This window comes from Heterocephalus glaber, unplaced genomic scaffold (assembly GCF_053883595.1).
Source record: "Heterocephalus glaber isolate CG9 unplaced genomic scaffold, H.glaber_assembly_v1.0 deba00001733, whole genome shotgun sequence".
Classification (NCBI taxonomy): Eukaryota; Metazoa; Chordata; class Mammalia; order Rodentia; family Bathyergidae; genus Heterocephalus; species Heterocephalus glaber.
Window position 1 is genome coordinate 19,595,478 of NW_028258444.1, and position 15,181 is coordinate 19,610,658.

Below are 15,181 nucleotides of genomic sequence, written 5' to 3' on the forward strand. Positions count from 1 at the left end.
ATTCATTTTTGCCTAATACCATGTCATCTGTTCAGTGCTGAAAGTGTCTTTCTTGCATTCCCAAAGTCCCTCCAGCCGTGGCCATTTCTGACTCAATAGCAGCGTTTCAAGCTGGGTTGCAGCAGCACATACCCTTCTGCTTGTGTTGGAGCAGAAAGGTTTTATGTTTAGAGTTGTAATCCTTGCTGTGTATCTGCCAACCGTGTTCTAGAGGAAAAGTTTATGTATGAATTGGTGACCATCCAGAATTTTCCAGCCACATGTTTATTTTGTACCTGATCGCTCAGGGTTCTGCACAGGGTTATAAGTGAAAACTGCTTACCATTACCCTGCTTCTCCGAAAGATACCACAGTTCCTTATCAGTGTAAATGTGCATTCTGGTGGCAGCTTAAAAGACCACCCTCCCTGTTACCTCTGGCCCTGACGGGACTTCGGTTGGCCAACTCACGCCTGCACGCCTCCCCCCCCCCCCCCCCCCACACTGTCCATCAGCCTATTTGTGGGCTGCTGTGTCAAGCTGCCTGTTGTTCCTAAGTGGTGAGGAGAGGTTGAGAACATAATTCCTCTCAGCACCACCCAAGGTGTGCATACTTTCATGTGCCTGGCATTGGCGATTCAAGATTAGATAGGCTTATCCAGGTGTGGTGGTGCACACCTATAATCTCAGCACTCGGCTGGGGCAGGAGGAATCCCTACAAGTTTGAGGCCAGCCTGGGCAACATAGTAAGTTCAGGGACAGCCTGAATTATGTAACAAGACCCTGTCTCAAAAAACAAAAAACAAAAAATTGTGATAGCGCCGACACCACTGGACTGTTTCAAGTTATGTGGGTTCCAAATTGCTCACGGCTTGTCTCTGTCGTTTGGGTCAGGATCCTCTTGTAAAATTATGTACCAGTACACCTGTCAGGTGCTGCACACCACTGGGCGCAGCTACCCTTCCAAGTGTACATGTGGGTTTGTGAATGACTGAGACTGTAAGCACTGAAGAAAGCTGTTTGAAGGCCTTTTACTTTGTCAGATGTGTTCTGAGCCAGTAGAGTGGTCTTTGTGCCCCTCCCAAGGAGAAGAGGGGGAGAGGGGAAAGAGGCAGAAAAGCATGTGATTGGGGAGCAGAATAGAATGGCCCATTTGACAATAAAAAAAACATAGCTCCCGTTGCTAATGAAAGTTTACTTGGTGGTAAATTCCTGTCCTTCTTGTGTATTGAGATTACCTAAACTCTTGGCTAATTTGAAAAGAGTTGGATCTTTAAAAAAAATATTTCAGGGCTGGGGATGTAGCTCAGTGGCACCACGCCTGCCTGGCAAGTGCAAGGTTCTGAGTTCGATTTCCAGTACCACAATATTGAAAAGAATTTCAATGCAGAAAAAGAGATGAAGGGCCATTGTGATTAAATTTGTATAATTTAATAAGTAGTCATGATTGAAATTTTAAAATATTTGTTTCCTTAAATAATAATATTCAGAGTTCGATCCCCAGTACCAAATAATAATAATAATGATAATAATAATAATAATAATATTCATTGTAGGAAAATTAGAAAATATAGAAGGGGAAACTAAAACTATACTTATAATCTTATTGGTTGATCATAGTTTTGACCCACGCTGTACCCACCTTGTGATTTTACTCTATAAAACTTTCTCTGTAAAGTGGGGTCTGCAGCAGCCCACTTTTGGGTCCCCTCCTGTCTCTGAGGAGCTATCTTGCTTTTCTTTTCTTTCTTTTTTTTTTTGGTACCGGGGATTGAACTCAGGACCTTATGCTTGCAAGGCAGGCGCGGCACCACTGAGCCAAATCCCCACCCCAGGAGCTATCTTTCTTAATAAACTTTTCCTATTCATAACCTCCACCGTTTCTTAAAATTCATTCTTCAATTTTAGAGAACACAGATTCAGCATATCTGACATCTAGTAGATTGAGAGTTATATTATTTCCCCTGTATCATTACTATGGCTTAGGCTGGCCTTGAATTTGCTGTAGCTAAGGCTGGCCTTAAAACCTGTGATCCTCCGGCCTCACTATCCTGAGTTCTGGTTATAGGAATTACAGGCATGTGCCACCACATTTGCTTTACTATTTCTTTTAACGAAACTTTTGATTTTATGTGGTTCACTATAGTAGTATTAGAGAATAAAGGCCTCCCAAACCAGTTGCACTTATTTGTTTAAACTGAAACTTCTAGAGAAAAATCATTGCCTCTCAAATGCCTCTCGGAATTCTGTTTTGGGGATATCTTAAATACCAGGGGACCTAGGGAATCTCTGCCATGATATGAGGCAGATGGATAGCAAGATGGTGTAGGGACAAGCCCTGTGATTTCCCACAAGTCAACTCCAAGCCTGTGGGAAATTGCTTAGCAAGATTTTGGCAAAGAACCATACATTTTCCCCCTACTCTGTGTGGTAGTTCTGTAACACTCTGTAATTAATTTTATTTTTACAGTGAACCATCAAGAATAAGAATAATGCATAACCCATTTCTATTTTCTTGCTATTTTAGGGGACATCACACAGAAGGGATATGAAAAGAAAAGGTCCAAACTCCTGTCTCCATACAGCCCACAGACACAAGGTAGGCACTGAGAAGTGATTTCCACTTTTTCAGTATTTTTATACTAGAGAGGTGCTGTCTTACAAGGGATCTTTTGTTTGTTCCTATATTTTCTTCCCTCCTCACCACTGGAGAGAAAAACGGAAGGAAAGAAAGGAGGAAATGAATCTTAATTGAGCATCTTCTGTGTGGTAGGCACTTTTAAAATATCCAAGATCATAAGATCATTTATACAGAACTTGGGCAGTATCATATGAACCACTAACTGAGATGATTCAATGCCAGACAATTCCAGGCCATGGAAAAACTGTGTCTTACTTGTGCCAGAGCATAAGCTTCGATGGAGTAGGGCAAGGAAAGCAAGTTAGGAAGCATAGATCTGGTATTATAGGGTACCTCAAGGGTTGGAGGACTAGAGGATTTATCCCCAGGACCCCAAATAAGCTTGAGGATTTAATTCACAGCCCACCTTATTGTTTCTATAAAGAGACTACCAAGTTCTTTAAATATGTGAAGGTCCAGAGTCCCTTTTGTGGAGGGTTTTTTTTGGTACCGGGGATCGAACTCAGGATCTTGTGCTTGCCAGGCAGGCGAGGTGCCACTGAGCTAAATCCCTGGCCCTTGTTTTTGTTTTTTTGATACAAGGTCCTGCTGTATTGCCCAGCTGAGTCTTGAACTCACATGACTCCTTCTCCCTCAGCCTCCTGAGTGCTGGGATTATAGGCATAGGCTGCCACACCCAATTAAATATTTTTGTATTTAATTCCAAAGAATTTGCCATGCCTTTGCCTCTAAGCAAGGCTGTTTCTCATTCCTCTTTTTGAATAGTGTACTCTTTTTTTTTTTTTCCCAGGTACTGGGCATTCAACTCAGGTCCTTGTACTTGCAAAGCAGGTGACAGAACCACTGAGCTAAATCCTTGGCCCCTATACTCATGTACTCTTAATACTGGGCTACACTCCCTGCCCTTTTTATTTTATTTTACTTATTTATTATTTTTTTGGTACTGGGAATCGAACTCGGGACCTTGTGCTTGTGAGGCAGGCGCCAGAACCACTGAGCTAAATACCTGGCCCAAAGTTATCTTCCTTTTTTTTTGTATGGGGGATCGAACTCAGGTCCTTGGCTTGCAAGGCAGGTGGCAGAACCACTGAGCTACACCCCTGGCCAGCCCTTTTTATTTTGAGACAGGGTCTTCCGGAGTTGCTCAGGCTGGGCTTGAACCCACGGTCCTCCTGCCTGAGTGTCCAAGGTAGCTGGGATTACAAGCATGTGCCGCTGTGCTGCTGTGCCTGGTCTCAGTCATTATATTTTAAAAATTACCCTGATTTCCAAGATTTCCTTTGACAGCCAGTTTCTCCCATAACCACTTTTACGGTAAGATATTTTTTCTTCCTTTATGGTTTCCCCCTGCAGAAGATATATTCTTCTGTTAATTCTGTCTGTCCTTTGTGGAACTAATTGCTTTATTACTGGGTTTTAAATACTGTCAGGATTTTGGGTCTCCCATGGTTGTCAAGTTAGGCGTTGCACAGGATTTATGGTCTATAAGTATTTGTTGAGTGAATAATGGAATAAACAAATAATTGATGGCATACCAATATATTCCACCTCTTTTATTTCCTGCATGGTTCTTGGAAATACAGTTGTCCCTCAATATCTGCAGAAGACTGACTCCCAGATTCCCTGCAGATATCAAAATTTAAGGATCCTCACTCAAGTTGCTTATATAAATGGTGTAGTATTTGCATGTGATCAATCCGTACCTTCCTGAATATGTTAAATCATCTCTAAATTACTTAACGATATCTAATACTATGCAAATGATATAATTAGTTGTACCATGTTGTTTAGGAAATAGTGAAAAGAAAAAATTCTGTGTGTGTTGGATCCAGACACAGGTTTTTTTCCCCACGTATTTTCTATCTCAGGTGGGATCCACATCTATGGATGTGGAACCCACAGAGTACTGACTGTACCTCCCCTATATCAGTGACAGCCAGTTTAAAACACATTAATGAAAAGATGGATGTAGGGGGCCGGGGATTTAGCTCAGTGGTTTCACCGCCTGCTGGGCAAGCACAAGCGCAAGGACCCAAGTTCGATTCCCGGTACCCCAAAAAAAAAAAAGATGGATGTAGAAATGAATTGAGATGGAAGAGGTAGAACTTGGGCCAGTGACAGCTAATAAAAGTCAGTGTTTACTAAGCAAGGAGGGTAAATGATGTTACTTTGATTTGCTGCTTAAGTTTGAATTTGTCCCATGCTTCCAAAGGTTCAGAGCTTTTCTTTTGTCACTTTACACAAAATAAATCAGATCCTAGTGAATAACTCAGTAGGAAATGTAACTACAAAAAGGACCATGATCTGTCTGTTGTCTGCACTCAGGATATGGTTAAACCAAATCGTGTTTTTAAAAAACAGGTTACAAAAAATTTTAAACCACAAAAACCCAAAACAAACAAATTTTAAAAACTAGATTATAAATTCACTGAGATTTCCCACCCCCCGCCCCAGCCAGGCACAGTGACTCATTTCTGTACTCCCAACTAATTACTCAGGAGCAGACCTGCACATTTGAAGCCAGCCAAGGCTATTTAGATCCCGTCTCAAAATTAAAAAGAAGACTAGAGGTGTAGTAGAACACTTGTGGTAGCATGTGTGAGGTCCTGGGTTCAATCCTCAGGGCTGCCAAAAAATAAAAATAAATCAAAGAAAAAAAAATCTATATTGTCAGCACATTTTTGCCTCCTGGGAAAGCCTACATTGGAGCTAAACCCTAAAGATAGGGTTGCTCAGCGAGTTCAAAGTAGGGCAGGAGAGTGTGACACATCTGTCTCTCAGTAGGGCTGGCCTTGCAGATGACCCCACAGGGGAAATAGAACCCATTCAATGACAGCTTCTCCAGCTTCCTGCCACCAGACTTCAAATTTCCCACACCTGTGCTGCTTTTTTTGTTGTTGTTGTTTTTTTGAGACAGGTTCTCGCTATGTAGTTCATCAGGCTGGTCTCAAACTCTTGGCAGTCCTCTTGTCTCAGCCTCCTGAGTGCTGGGATTATAAGCATGCACCACTATACTTGGCATGCCCATCCTTTTTTTTTTTTTTTTTGGTATCAGGGATCAAACTCAGGACCTTGCACTTTCGAGGCAGGCACAGCGCCACTGACCTAAATCCCTAACCCCTCCTTGCCCATCCATTTTTACCTTCTTCCTTCTACTTAAAGGGATCATCTGCTTCTTCAGTCAAGAACAGTCTTTCCACCCATTCTTTGCATCCCAAGCCCTCCATTTCCACCAACCTTTTGTGACCCAGTGGCACCAAGGACAGGACGTTGGGAGCCATCCAGTCTGGGTGCAGACAGTGTTGAGTACTGATCTGTAGAGAATTTACAAAGCACGGGCCAGGAGTTTAGCTCAGTGGTTCTGGCGCCTGCCTCACAAGCGCACGGTCCCAAGTTCAATCCCTGGTACCCCCCCCCCCCCAAAAAGAGAATTTACAAAGCAGTAATAATACTGACAAAAAGTTGGTCTATTCTTTTGTGCAGTTCTAAACATTGCCTCTATGCAACGCTCTTCCTGCTGAGGCACACTGCTACACTGCCCCCTTGGTGTGCCATTGCTATTCTCTCACAGTCAGATTCCTTCCTTGGCAGTTTGTTAGCCTAGTTACTATCCTGTTTTTTAAAAAAAAAAATCTTCCCCTTATTAACTGCTTCCATGTTCACCTGCCGCTGTCTTACGGTGAAGCTGCTCAGAACCGTTTGTCCTCACTGGCATGCTCTTCTCAGCGTCTTACATTTCAGTTCATCACAGTCTTCCCACCGCTCTGTCACCACTGAATCTCAGTAGTACTCAACACTAAACCTCTCACGTCACTCCTCATTTTCTTTTTTTTAAGCCCCCAGAGGCACTGAGGGTTTTTGTTTTGTTTTGTTTTGTTTTTGGTACTGGGGATCGAACTCAGGTCCTTGTGCTTGCGCAGCAGATGGCAAAACCACTCAGCTACATCCCCGGCCCCACTCCTCATTTCCTTATCTGTCTCTTGCTGTTCCTCTTAGCCATTCTTGCAGGCTCAGCTTTCTCTGTTAAATGTTGAAATTCTCAAGGAAAGGCCTCAAGTTTTCTTCACTTCTTACTGTCTATCAGTGGTTCTCAAATTGTATCCTGAATTATAGTCACTGGTGGGCTTGTTAATACAGACTGCAGGCCCTCATTTTTAGGATTTTCTAGTTCAGTAGGTGCAGGGTAGGGCCCTAAGAATTGCATCTGTCAAGTTCCCAGTTAATACCAGGGACCACACTTTGAGAACCAATGTTTTATCTTGCTAGATTATTTTTGGCTATACCTGTGACTTTAATTATCATTTGAATACAGGCAACTCCCAAATATGTATGTTTAAACTATATCTCTCCTAAGCACCCATCCACAGATCTAACTGCATATTTAACATCTCCACTTAATAGCTTAAAGGCATCTCCATTTCAGCGTAACCAAAATTAAACCACCCCTACTACCACCACCCTCCTCTCTCTCACACACAATAAAAATCCAATTACGACCACACCCAGTTAGCTTCTATGCTTCTTTTCTAGTTTTCCTCTTCGTGTCCATAGGCCTAACTTGTTAAGAGATTTAATTCAAAGTTGTCCTTACTATCCCATCTCATGATCAGTTTCTGTTTCTTCCTGAGCCAATTTTGGTAAATTTAATTTTTCCAGGACACTGTTTTGTATACATGTTCAGATTTAAGTAATTTTTTTTTTTTTTTGGTACTGGGGATTGAACTCGGGAACTTGTGCTTGTGAGGCAGGCACCAGAACCACTGAGCTAAATCCCCAGCCCTGATTTAAGTAATTCACAGTATTCTTTTTAAATTTTTATTTTAATTTACTTATTAGTACATGTTTGTGATGCATGACTGTTTTCATTATGGGTGTTTGGTTCATGACACATCTTAATTCTTTTTTCATGCACCCCCTCCAGCCTTTAAAGCCTTTTTTGTTGATATTGCAGTTCTCTCTCTCTCCTCCTCCTCCTCCTCCCTCCTTCCCTCTCTCTCCTTGATCTGTTTTCCCAGAAAGCTTCAAAGAAAAAGCTTTTGGCTCTTTTAGTGTATCTTTATTTTTTATTTTTGAGTCCTTTATACATTTATTTCTTCTTTTTTTATTTACTCTTTTGGCCTTTTTCTAGATTTTCTGAGTTTTATGCTGAGATTGTCTGCCTTCTTTGCTAAGATGAGTGTTTAACTGCATCTTGGTTAGAACATGCCTGTACTAACTGCATACTTAACATCTCCAGTTACATATCTTGAAGGCAAAAATCAAGTCTTTTGTTATTTGTTAAGGCATGCCTAATCTTTGGTTAAATTTCTGTAACTTACCTATTTGTGCTATACTTGTTGAGTTGATGCTTCTAGCTCAGACTAGTTCATTGTTTCCTTTGGGTCCTCTCTATTTTTACTTTTTGACTTTTTGATCTGTCAGTTCTAAAAGAAGTGTGTTGAAAATATATACTGTGACTATAGAACTTTCAGTTTCTCATGTAATTCTATTAAGTTTTGCTTTTATATGGTTTAAAGCTGTGTTACTAGATGCACTCGAAAATTATATCTTCTGAGCCAAAGGATGTCACTCCATGGTAGAGCAGTTGCCTGCCCTGCACAAAGGCTACCCTGAGGCTTTTTAAAAAGTCTAAACTTAATATTGTTATTAGTCATCTGAATTCTCTTCCCAGACAGCAGAAGGAATTTAAAATACTTTAATGTCTTACCATCACTTCCCATCTTCCCTTTTCACATCTTCTGGTTGATATACCCCTCAGTTACCAATTATTAGTATTTTTGTTTTATGAAGTTAATGATAGTTAATAACTATTTCTTTGTTCACCATTTTCTTTCTTTTTTAGTACTATTAAGCTGAGGGCCTTTGGACTGACCTACATCCCCAGGCCTTTACATTTTAAAAAAATTTTATTTTGAGACAGGGTCTCTAAGCTTCTAAATTACCCAGGCTGGGCTTGAATTTATGATCCTCATACCTCAGCCTCCCAGAATGCTGGGGATTGCAGGAGTGCATCACCACACTCAGCTACTATTCTTTTTTATATTATTTTACTCCTTCTCAGTTTAGTTTCTTCCTGAATATACTCTTTAATGGTTACATACTTAGGTATACATATTAGTAGTAAATGCTCTCAATTTGTGTTTATGTCCCTTCTGCTCCTTTGGTGTTTTGAGATGAGATTTAGGATGGAGTTGAATTTGTGGCAATCCTACTGCCTCAGCCTCCCAAGTATTGGAATTATAGTTATATACCACCACGCCCAGCAAGAGGGGTTCATTTTCTTCCAGACCCTTTCTGTTTTCTTAGATTTTATTCACTCCAGTAGTGAAATGCTTTACCATGAAGGTGGCCACATGAATATAGGATGTAAAAACATTTTCCATTAATATTTTTTTGCAGTATTGCTTGCTAGCACAATTATACGCACATGCTTATTTTCTAAAAATGTAATTATCAAAAAATTTAATGAAGGATTTTCTGTATGAAATTGACTAAGTTGATTTTGTGTTGCGTATTTATGGGTTTTTAAAAACATTTTTATTATTTTGGATGCTAGGGATTGAACACAGGGCCTCACGCTTCCGAAACTCGCCTCTACCACTGAACTAGCAACACCCCCAGCCCTATGTATGCTTTAGACTTCTTTTCTCAAATGTTACATAATCTTTAAAATACAACATCAGGAAAAAAGATCAACAATATAATAGGGAGAATGGTGAAATATGGAAGATAACATAAGGTTGAAGAAAATACTGCTTAAAAATAAGTGGTAGAAACTGAAGTTGGGCGTGGTGGCACACGTCTGTAATCCCAGCACTCTGGAGACTGAGGCAGGAGGATCGCCATGATTTTGAGGCAGCCTGGGCTACACAGTGAGTTCAAGGCCAGCTTGAACTGCGTAGTGAGACCCTATCTCAAAAAACAAAACAAGAAAAAACAAACTGTTTAGGTTGATTTTCAGCGTAATTTAATTTAGTAGCTTCATCAGGAGTAAGTTGTAAAATCTAAGTGGCAAAAATCAGCTGTGTCTAGATTACCCTTGGAAATCACTTAAACCTCTCCGCATCTGAACTGACTGTTGTTAAATTAAACAAAAGCCAGGCTTTATTTGGTATTTAAGACCCATACTGTTTTAAAAAGATAAATGTATCTTCAAGGTATATTCAAGGCCTCACAATGCTCCCACTTTTGGGCAGGAGAAGTAAAGGCATGGCAGGTTCACACTTCTCATCTCCCACTCATGCTGAGCCGTGTACTCTTCTTTTTTTTTTTGGTACCGGGGATCGAACTCGGGACCTTGTGCTTGTGAGGCAGGTGCCAGAACCACTGAGCTAAATCCCCGGCCTAGAGCCTTGTACTCTTTACAGTAATGGCTCACAGAACACCATTCAGTAGCTACTGGGGCAAAAAAAAAAAGCCTTGCACCTGCCTCAGTTAGCAAACTTCCAGGGTCAGGGGGCCAGGAAATTAACTCTTGGGGGTGGGGGGTGGGTACTGGGGATCAAACTAGGGATTGCACAGTGCCACAGAGCTAAATCCCTGTCCCAATGAACTCTCTTTTGACATGACCTAAGAAAAATCTTTAACTTCAGAGACTCTGAATACAAGTATCCAGTAATTTGAGCCAGCTTTAATAGAAAAAGATTTTATTCTGAAGACACAGGTGGTGACTGACAGAATTTAAGGGCAACACATACTGAGCAAATGCTTTGTTTCCGGTACTATTCACACACCAAGGAGATAGCACTGAACAGAGCCCACAAGTCCCTGCGTTTGTGGGTCCCCACTGTCTCTGCCAAGGACCCACTTGCTTGCTACTTCATTCTACGCAGGGCTTTACTCCGTGAGGGAAGATGAAAGACCGTCCCCATTCCCTTTATATGAGTTGCATTTCTAAGAAACTCCCTGTGGCCTATGGTGACTCCATACCGTGGTGTAGGGTGTATTTTTTATGTTTTCCTTGGCCCAAACTTGCTCTTCCTCCGCCTTTCTTTTTATTTTTTCCTACTTCTAATAAATGTAAAACTGCCCCACACACACCCCAAAAAAGAAAAAGGGGGGTTGGGAGAAAGAAACTCCTTGTGGCTGTTTCCTAATGTCTGTAATGTGTTTTACTCCTCTAGTGACCCTTAAGGTCTTTAAAATCAGGAACATTGTTTTTAATTAATTTTCTTTTTTATGTTTGCAGCTTCTAGCATTAGTGCCTTATGAATGTTCTATAAATGTTTGCACAACTAAATAAAAAGAGCATTTAGAATTTCTAGTACCTGCAAGTTTGAGATCAGCCTAGGCTACATAGTGAGTTCTAGGCCAGCCTGAACTGCATAGTGAGACCCTGTCTCAAAAAAATAGCAGAAGGAAGGGAGGGGAGGGGAGAGAAAGAAAGGAAGGCTAGGGATCATGGTGCAGGCCTGTAATCCCAGCTCTGCGGAGGCTGAGGCAGGGGGATCACAAGTTTGAGCCCAGCCTGGGCAATTTAGTGATTTAGTGAGACTCTGTCTTGAAAAAAAGATTAGAGTCTTTCTCTCTTATATCTCCCTTGCTTGACCACAGAGATTTCTACCAGGCACTTCCCTTCTCCCTTCAACATTTCTGTCACATTTCCCAACAGACACTCTGGGCTGTATGCTAGATACTGTGTATATGCTGTTATATCAGCATGTATTGTTTATTATAATCAGGTAAACATTATTCAGAACTAAACCATGTGGTTTATTATGACCACATTTCCTTTGTTATAGGACTCTTTATTTTTTCCAGAGTTCATCTGTCAGTTTTGTTGGTCGTTTTGTAGTGCCAGCTCCTTGTGTCATCTCTCTTCCTGTGTCCATTTGAGCCAGTTATTCCATTATAGGCCTTCATTACCATTCTGGTGGCATTTTTGGAAGGCGAGGGCAGATAGACGTGGATAGGTCTCCCACCACCTCAGCAGCTGTTATGTATAGTAGCTGCCCTCTTCCTATGGTGCCTTGCCCCTCCCCTGTGTGACGTCATGCCAAGATGGCTGCTCCCACCAAAGAACAAACCCTTCTTCCCAGCATGACCCTGGTCCCACCTAGAGAGTAACCTAATACTCGCTCACCTCCTACCACCTAGTGACATCACTGGCTCCTCCACTCCCTAGTCACTACCTCACTCAACCCCGCCTCAGCCCCTACAAACCCCACTGCAGTCTCTATAAAAGACTCTCCCTGCCCTGGCCATGTTGCTTTTGTCTCTCCTTTGTTCAGAGACAGCCCAGCAGATCTGTTCCCTAATAAAGGCTGGTTGTGGCCTGGTCTGGTCTTGGTCTTCGGCACTTTTACCTGACAGACGTCTGCCTTGTTCAGTTAAAGTTCTTTATCCTAACATTTCTATGTAAGGATTGTTCAAGATTTGCACAAAGATAACATATCAATTTGAAAGATCTTGGAGATCTTAGTACCTTATTTTGGCTATTCACCAGGAGGCTGAATGGCCTAATTCAGCTATTAAAACTGGGGGGCCTCCTTCCTCTGGCTGGGTCTGAGAGGAGCAGGGCACGCCCTGACTCCGTTCCACTTGACAATTCTGTTCAGAGCTGCTATAAAATGTCTACAGTAGTTTGTTCCCTTGGACCCTTTTGCTTTCTTTCACTTTACGATATCATTGCAGCTTCTGTTTGTGATGGCATCTTGGGGACATTCCAGTCTGTGTTAGTATATTTGCGATTATTTCTGATCTTTGTGTATTTGTTTTTCTCCTTTTGTCCTTTTATGTTTTCCCCCTTGATCCTTTCATGTAGCTGTGTTTGTCTCCCATTTCACATAGAATTTTGCCTTTGTCTTCAATAGGTTTCCACGGTGTTTTTTCCTAAGGCCCTCAACCATTGCCTTTTTAGAGATAAGATATAATCTCTTTGTGACCATAGTTATGTGATATCTCTAGTGTGTCCTGGAAGAATTTCTAGTGATCCTGTGGGTTTCCTCAGGCTTAAGTTGATTGCTGTTTGTTTGCTAGGGGGTATTTTCTCATCAGTGTCCAAATACATATGGGCACACTTCGGGTGCTCTTTCATCGTAGTTCCAAGTTCAGTCCTGCCATTAAGGTTGTGTAAGTGTGTGTGTGACTGAGTTAAACTGAAGTTAAGAAAACTGTTTCTTTCCTGTCCCCCAATAAAGCCTCTTGAGAATAGTCTGCATAACTGTTTTTTATTAATAGCCTCATGTAATACGAAAAGTTTTATTAAAAATTGTTTTATTTATTTATTTTTGTCATGGTATTGGGAACAGAACCCAAGATCTTTGTGCTGAGCTGTATCCCCAGTCCTTTTTCAGGTTTTTTTTTTAATTTAAATTTTGAGACAGAGTCTCTCTAAATTGCCTGGGCTGGGCTCAAATTTGTGATCCTCTTGCCTCCGCCTCCTGAGTGCTGTGATTACAGGTGTGTGCCATGAAAGTAATAACTTTGTGTCTAAAACTTGCATGACTTAGAGATACACAAGTACAGTGGACCCTTGACTTATGAACTCAGTTCATTCCTGAGGACTGGTTGTAACTCAGATTGGCCAATTGAAAGCTCAGGCTCCTTCTTCACAGCCTTCAAAGTCTCTCTCCTGTATACAGGCAGATCTCAGTGTCCTTCGAGAGACACTGGCCCAGGATTTCTCAGTCCCACACAAGAAAGAATGTTGTAATGTGCTGAACTCTTTCAAGGCTTAAATCTGTATCTGAGATCATGTGGAAGCGCAAGTGGCCAGAATTTGGGTTGTAACTGAAGACTTTGTTCGTAAGTTAAAACTAAAATTCCAGTTGTAACCCAAGTTGTTTGAATGTCAGGTGAATCATAACTCAAGGGTAAGCAGAATTTTTAGGTTAATATTTAACCATATTAGCCAGGTGTGGTGGCTCGTGCTTGTAATCCTAGTACTCAGGAGGCTGAAGCAGGAGGATTGCCATGAGTTCAAAGCTAGCCTAAGCACCATAGTGAGTTCAAAGCCAGTCTGGACTACATAGAAAGACCCTATCTTAAAAACAACAACAAAAACCCCACAAAAAACCCAATCTTTAACCATATTCTTTAAATTGATATCTCTTCATTTTTGCTTTTGCTTTTCTACTGTCATTGGTTGAGGTGAGGCAACATACAAGGTCTTAATGATTTGTTTTAACCAAAATATTAAGTGCCTGCAATGTGAAAAATCAGTGAGGGACAATTACCACAGGAAATACAAGATGGTAAGACTAGCTTTTGACCTCATTTATACGATTACAGGAGGGATTAGACAGTTATATAGATGAGGTTCGTAAAGAGGGAGTAAAGTAAGTGTAAGGGAGTTCTCCAGTACTGTAGAACCCAAAGGGACTGAACTTTATGCCAGTCACTGACTTCAGGAATGACGACTGGCCATGGTGGTGCACACCCATTATCCCAGCTACTAAGGAGGCTCAGGAAAAGAATCACAAGGTCGAGGCCAGCAAGGGCAGCTTTGTTGAGACCCTGTCTCAAAAAAGAGAGAGAGAAGGGCTGGGGATTTAGCTCAGTGGCACCGCACCTGCCTTGTAAGTGCAAGGTCCTGAGTTCGATCCCCAGTACCAAAGAACGCGCACACACGCGCACACGCACACACACACACACACGAGAGAGAGAGAGAGAGAGAGAGAGAGAGAGAGAGAGAGAGAGAGAGAGAGAGAGAGAGCGAGCGAGAGAGAGAGAAATCAGGAAGGGCATCTTGGAATGCTGGAGTGCTAGATAACATTTCCAGCTATAAAAATTAAGCAATGTGCCTCTGTATGTAGGGTATAGAGAGTAGAATTTATTTTCTTTTATCTATCATTTTGATTTAAAATTTCCAAGTGAGGCTTATAGCATAGTGGAAAGAATGTGGATTTTTTTTTTTTTTTTTTTTTTAGAATGTAGAATTTTTAATTCCAGTCCCAGTTCTGCTTCTTCATTTACTAGATTTGAGTAGTATTAGAACTGCTGGGGATTAGAGCACACATTGTGATGATTGATGATGTGTGCCCCCACATATTTTATCAGAAGGAAGTCAAGAATCTTCCTCCTGGGGCTTCTTTTTCCTCCTCAATTGTCTGAGAACCTCTAAGGATATAGGCAGTGCAAGAGGAGAGGTGGTCAGTCCAGCCTCCACCCACTGGGGAAGACCCTTCAAGGTACTCCTGAAGACAGAGCCTCAGTGTGTGGCCTGTGAGTAATGCCCGCTTCCATGTATGCCCCTCTGGTACCATTCTGAAGGAGTCTGTTCTGCTTGGCCCACAAGTCACCCTTCTTATATTTCCAGAGCATAGCTCCTAGCATTTCACTTCTTTAGCCACTTGCACAGCCATTTTCCTGATGTTAAGTGGCCTAGAAAGCTATGGGTAGGATCTCTTTCAGTGCCTACCTCTTCACAGACCAAGGACTCCTAACCCCTTTTCCTCCAGAACTCACTCTTTGGAATCAGGTGGGTGGACTCTTTTCCAGACTCCAACAGCACTTCCATTTCTCCTTTTCCCAGACTTTAAGTTAACACATTCATGACGGGGCCATAATTTGTGTCTTATTGGCCTGTGGCTCTGAACCGCGTAGTACAAGTCAACCACTG

The 15,181-nt window shown here is 41.7% G+C and overlaps 1 protein-coding gene across 4 annotated transcripts in view; it reads left to right on the top strand.

Moving 5' to 3' along the window:
• Dip2b (DIP2 acetate--CoA ligase B (putative)) overlaps window positions 1-15,181 on the top strand; it is a 238,524-nt gene that overhangs the window by 99,039 nt on the left and 124,304 nt on the right. For all 4 annotated transcript variants that reach the window (XM_087200086.1, XM_004862981.4, XM_004862979.4 and 1 more), the window contains exon 2: window positions 2,506-2,577. In XM_087200086.1, the coding sequence (XP_087056212.1) occupies window positions 2,506-2,577 (72 nt within the window). The remainder of the gene's footprint in view (window positions 1-2,505; window positions 2,578-15,181) is intronic.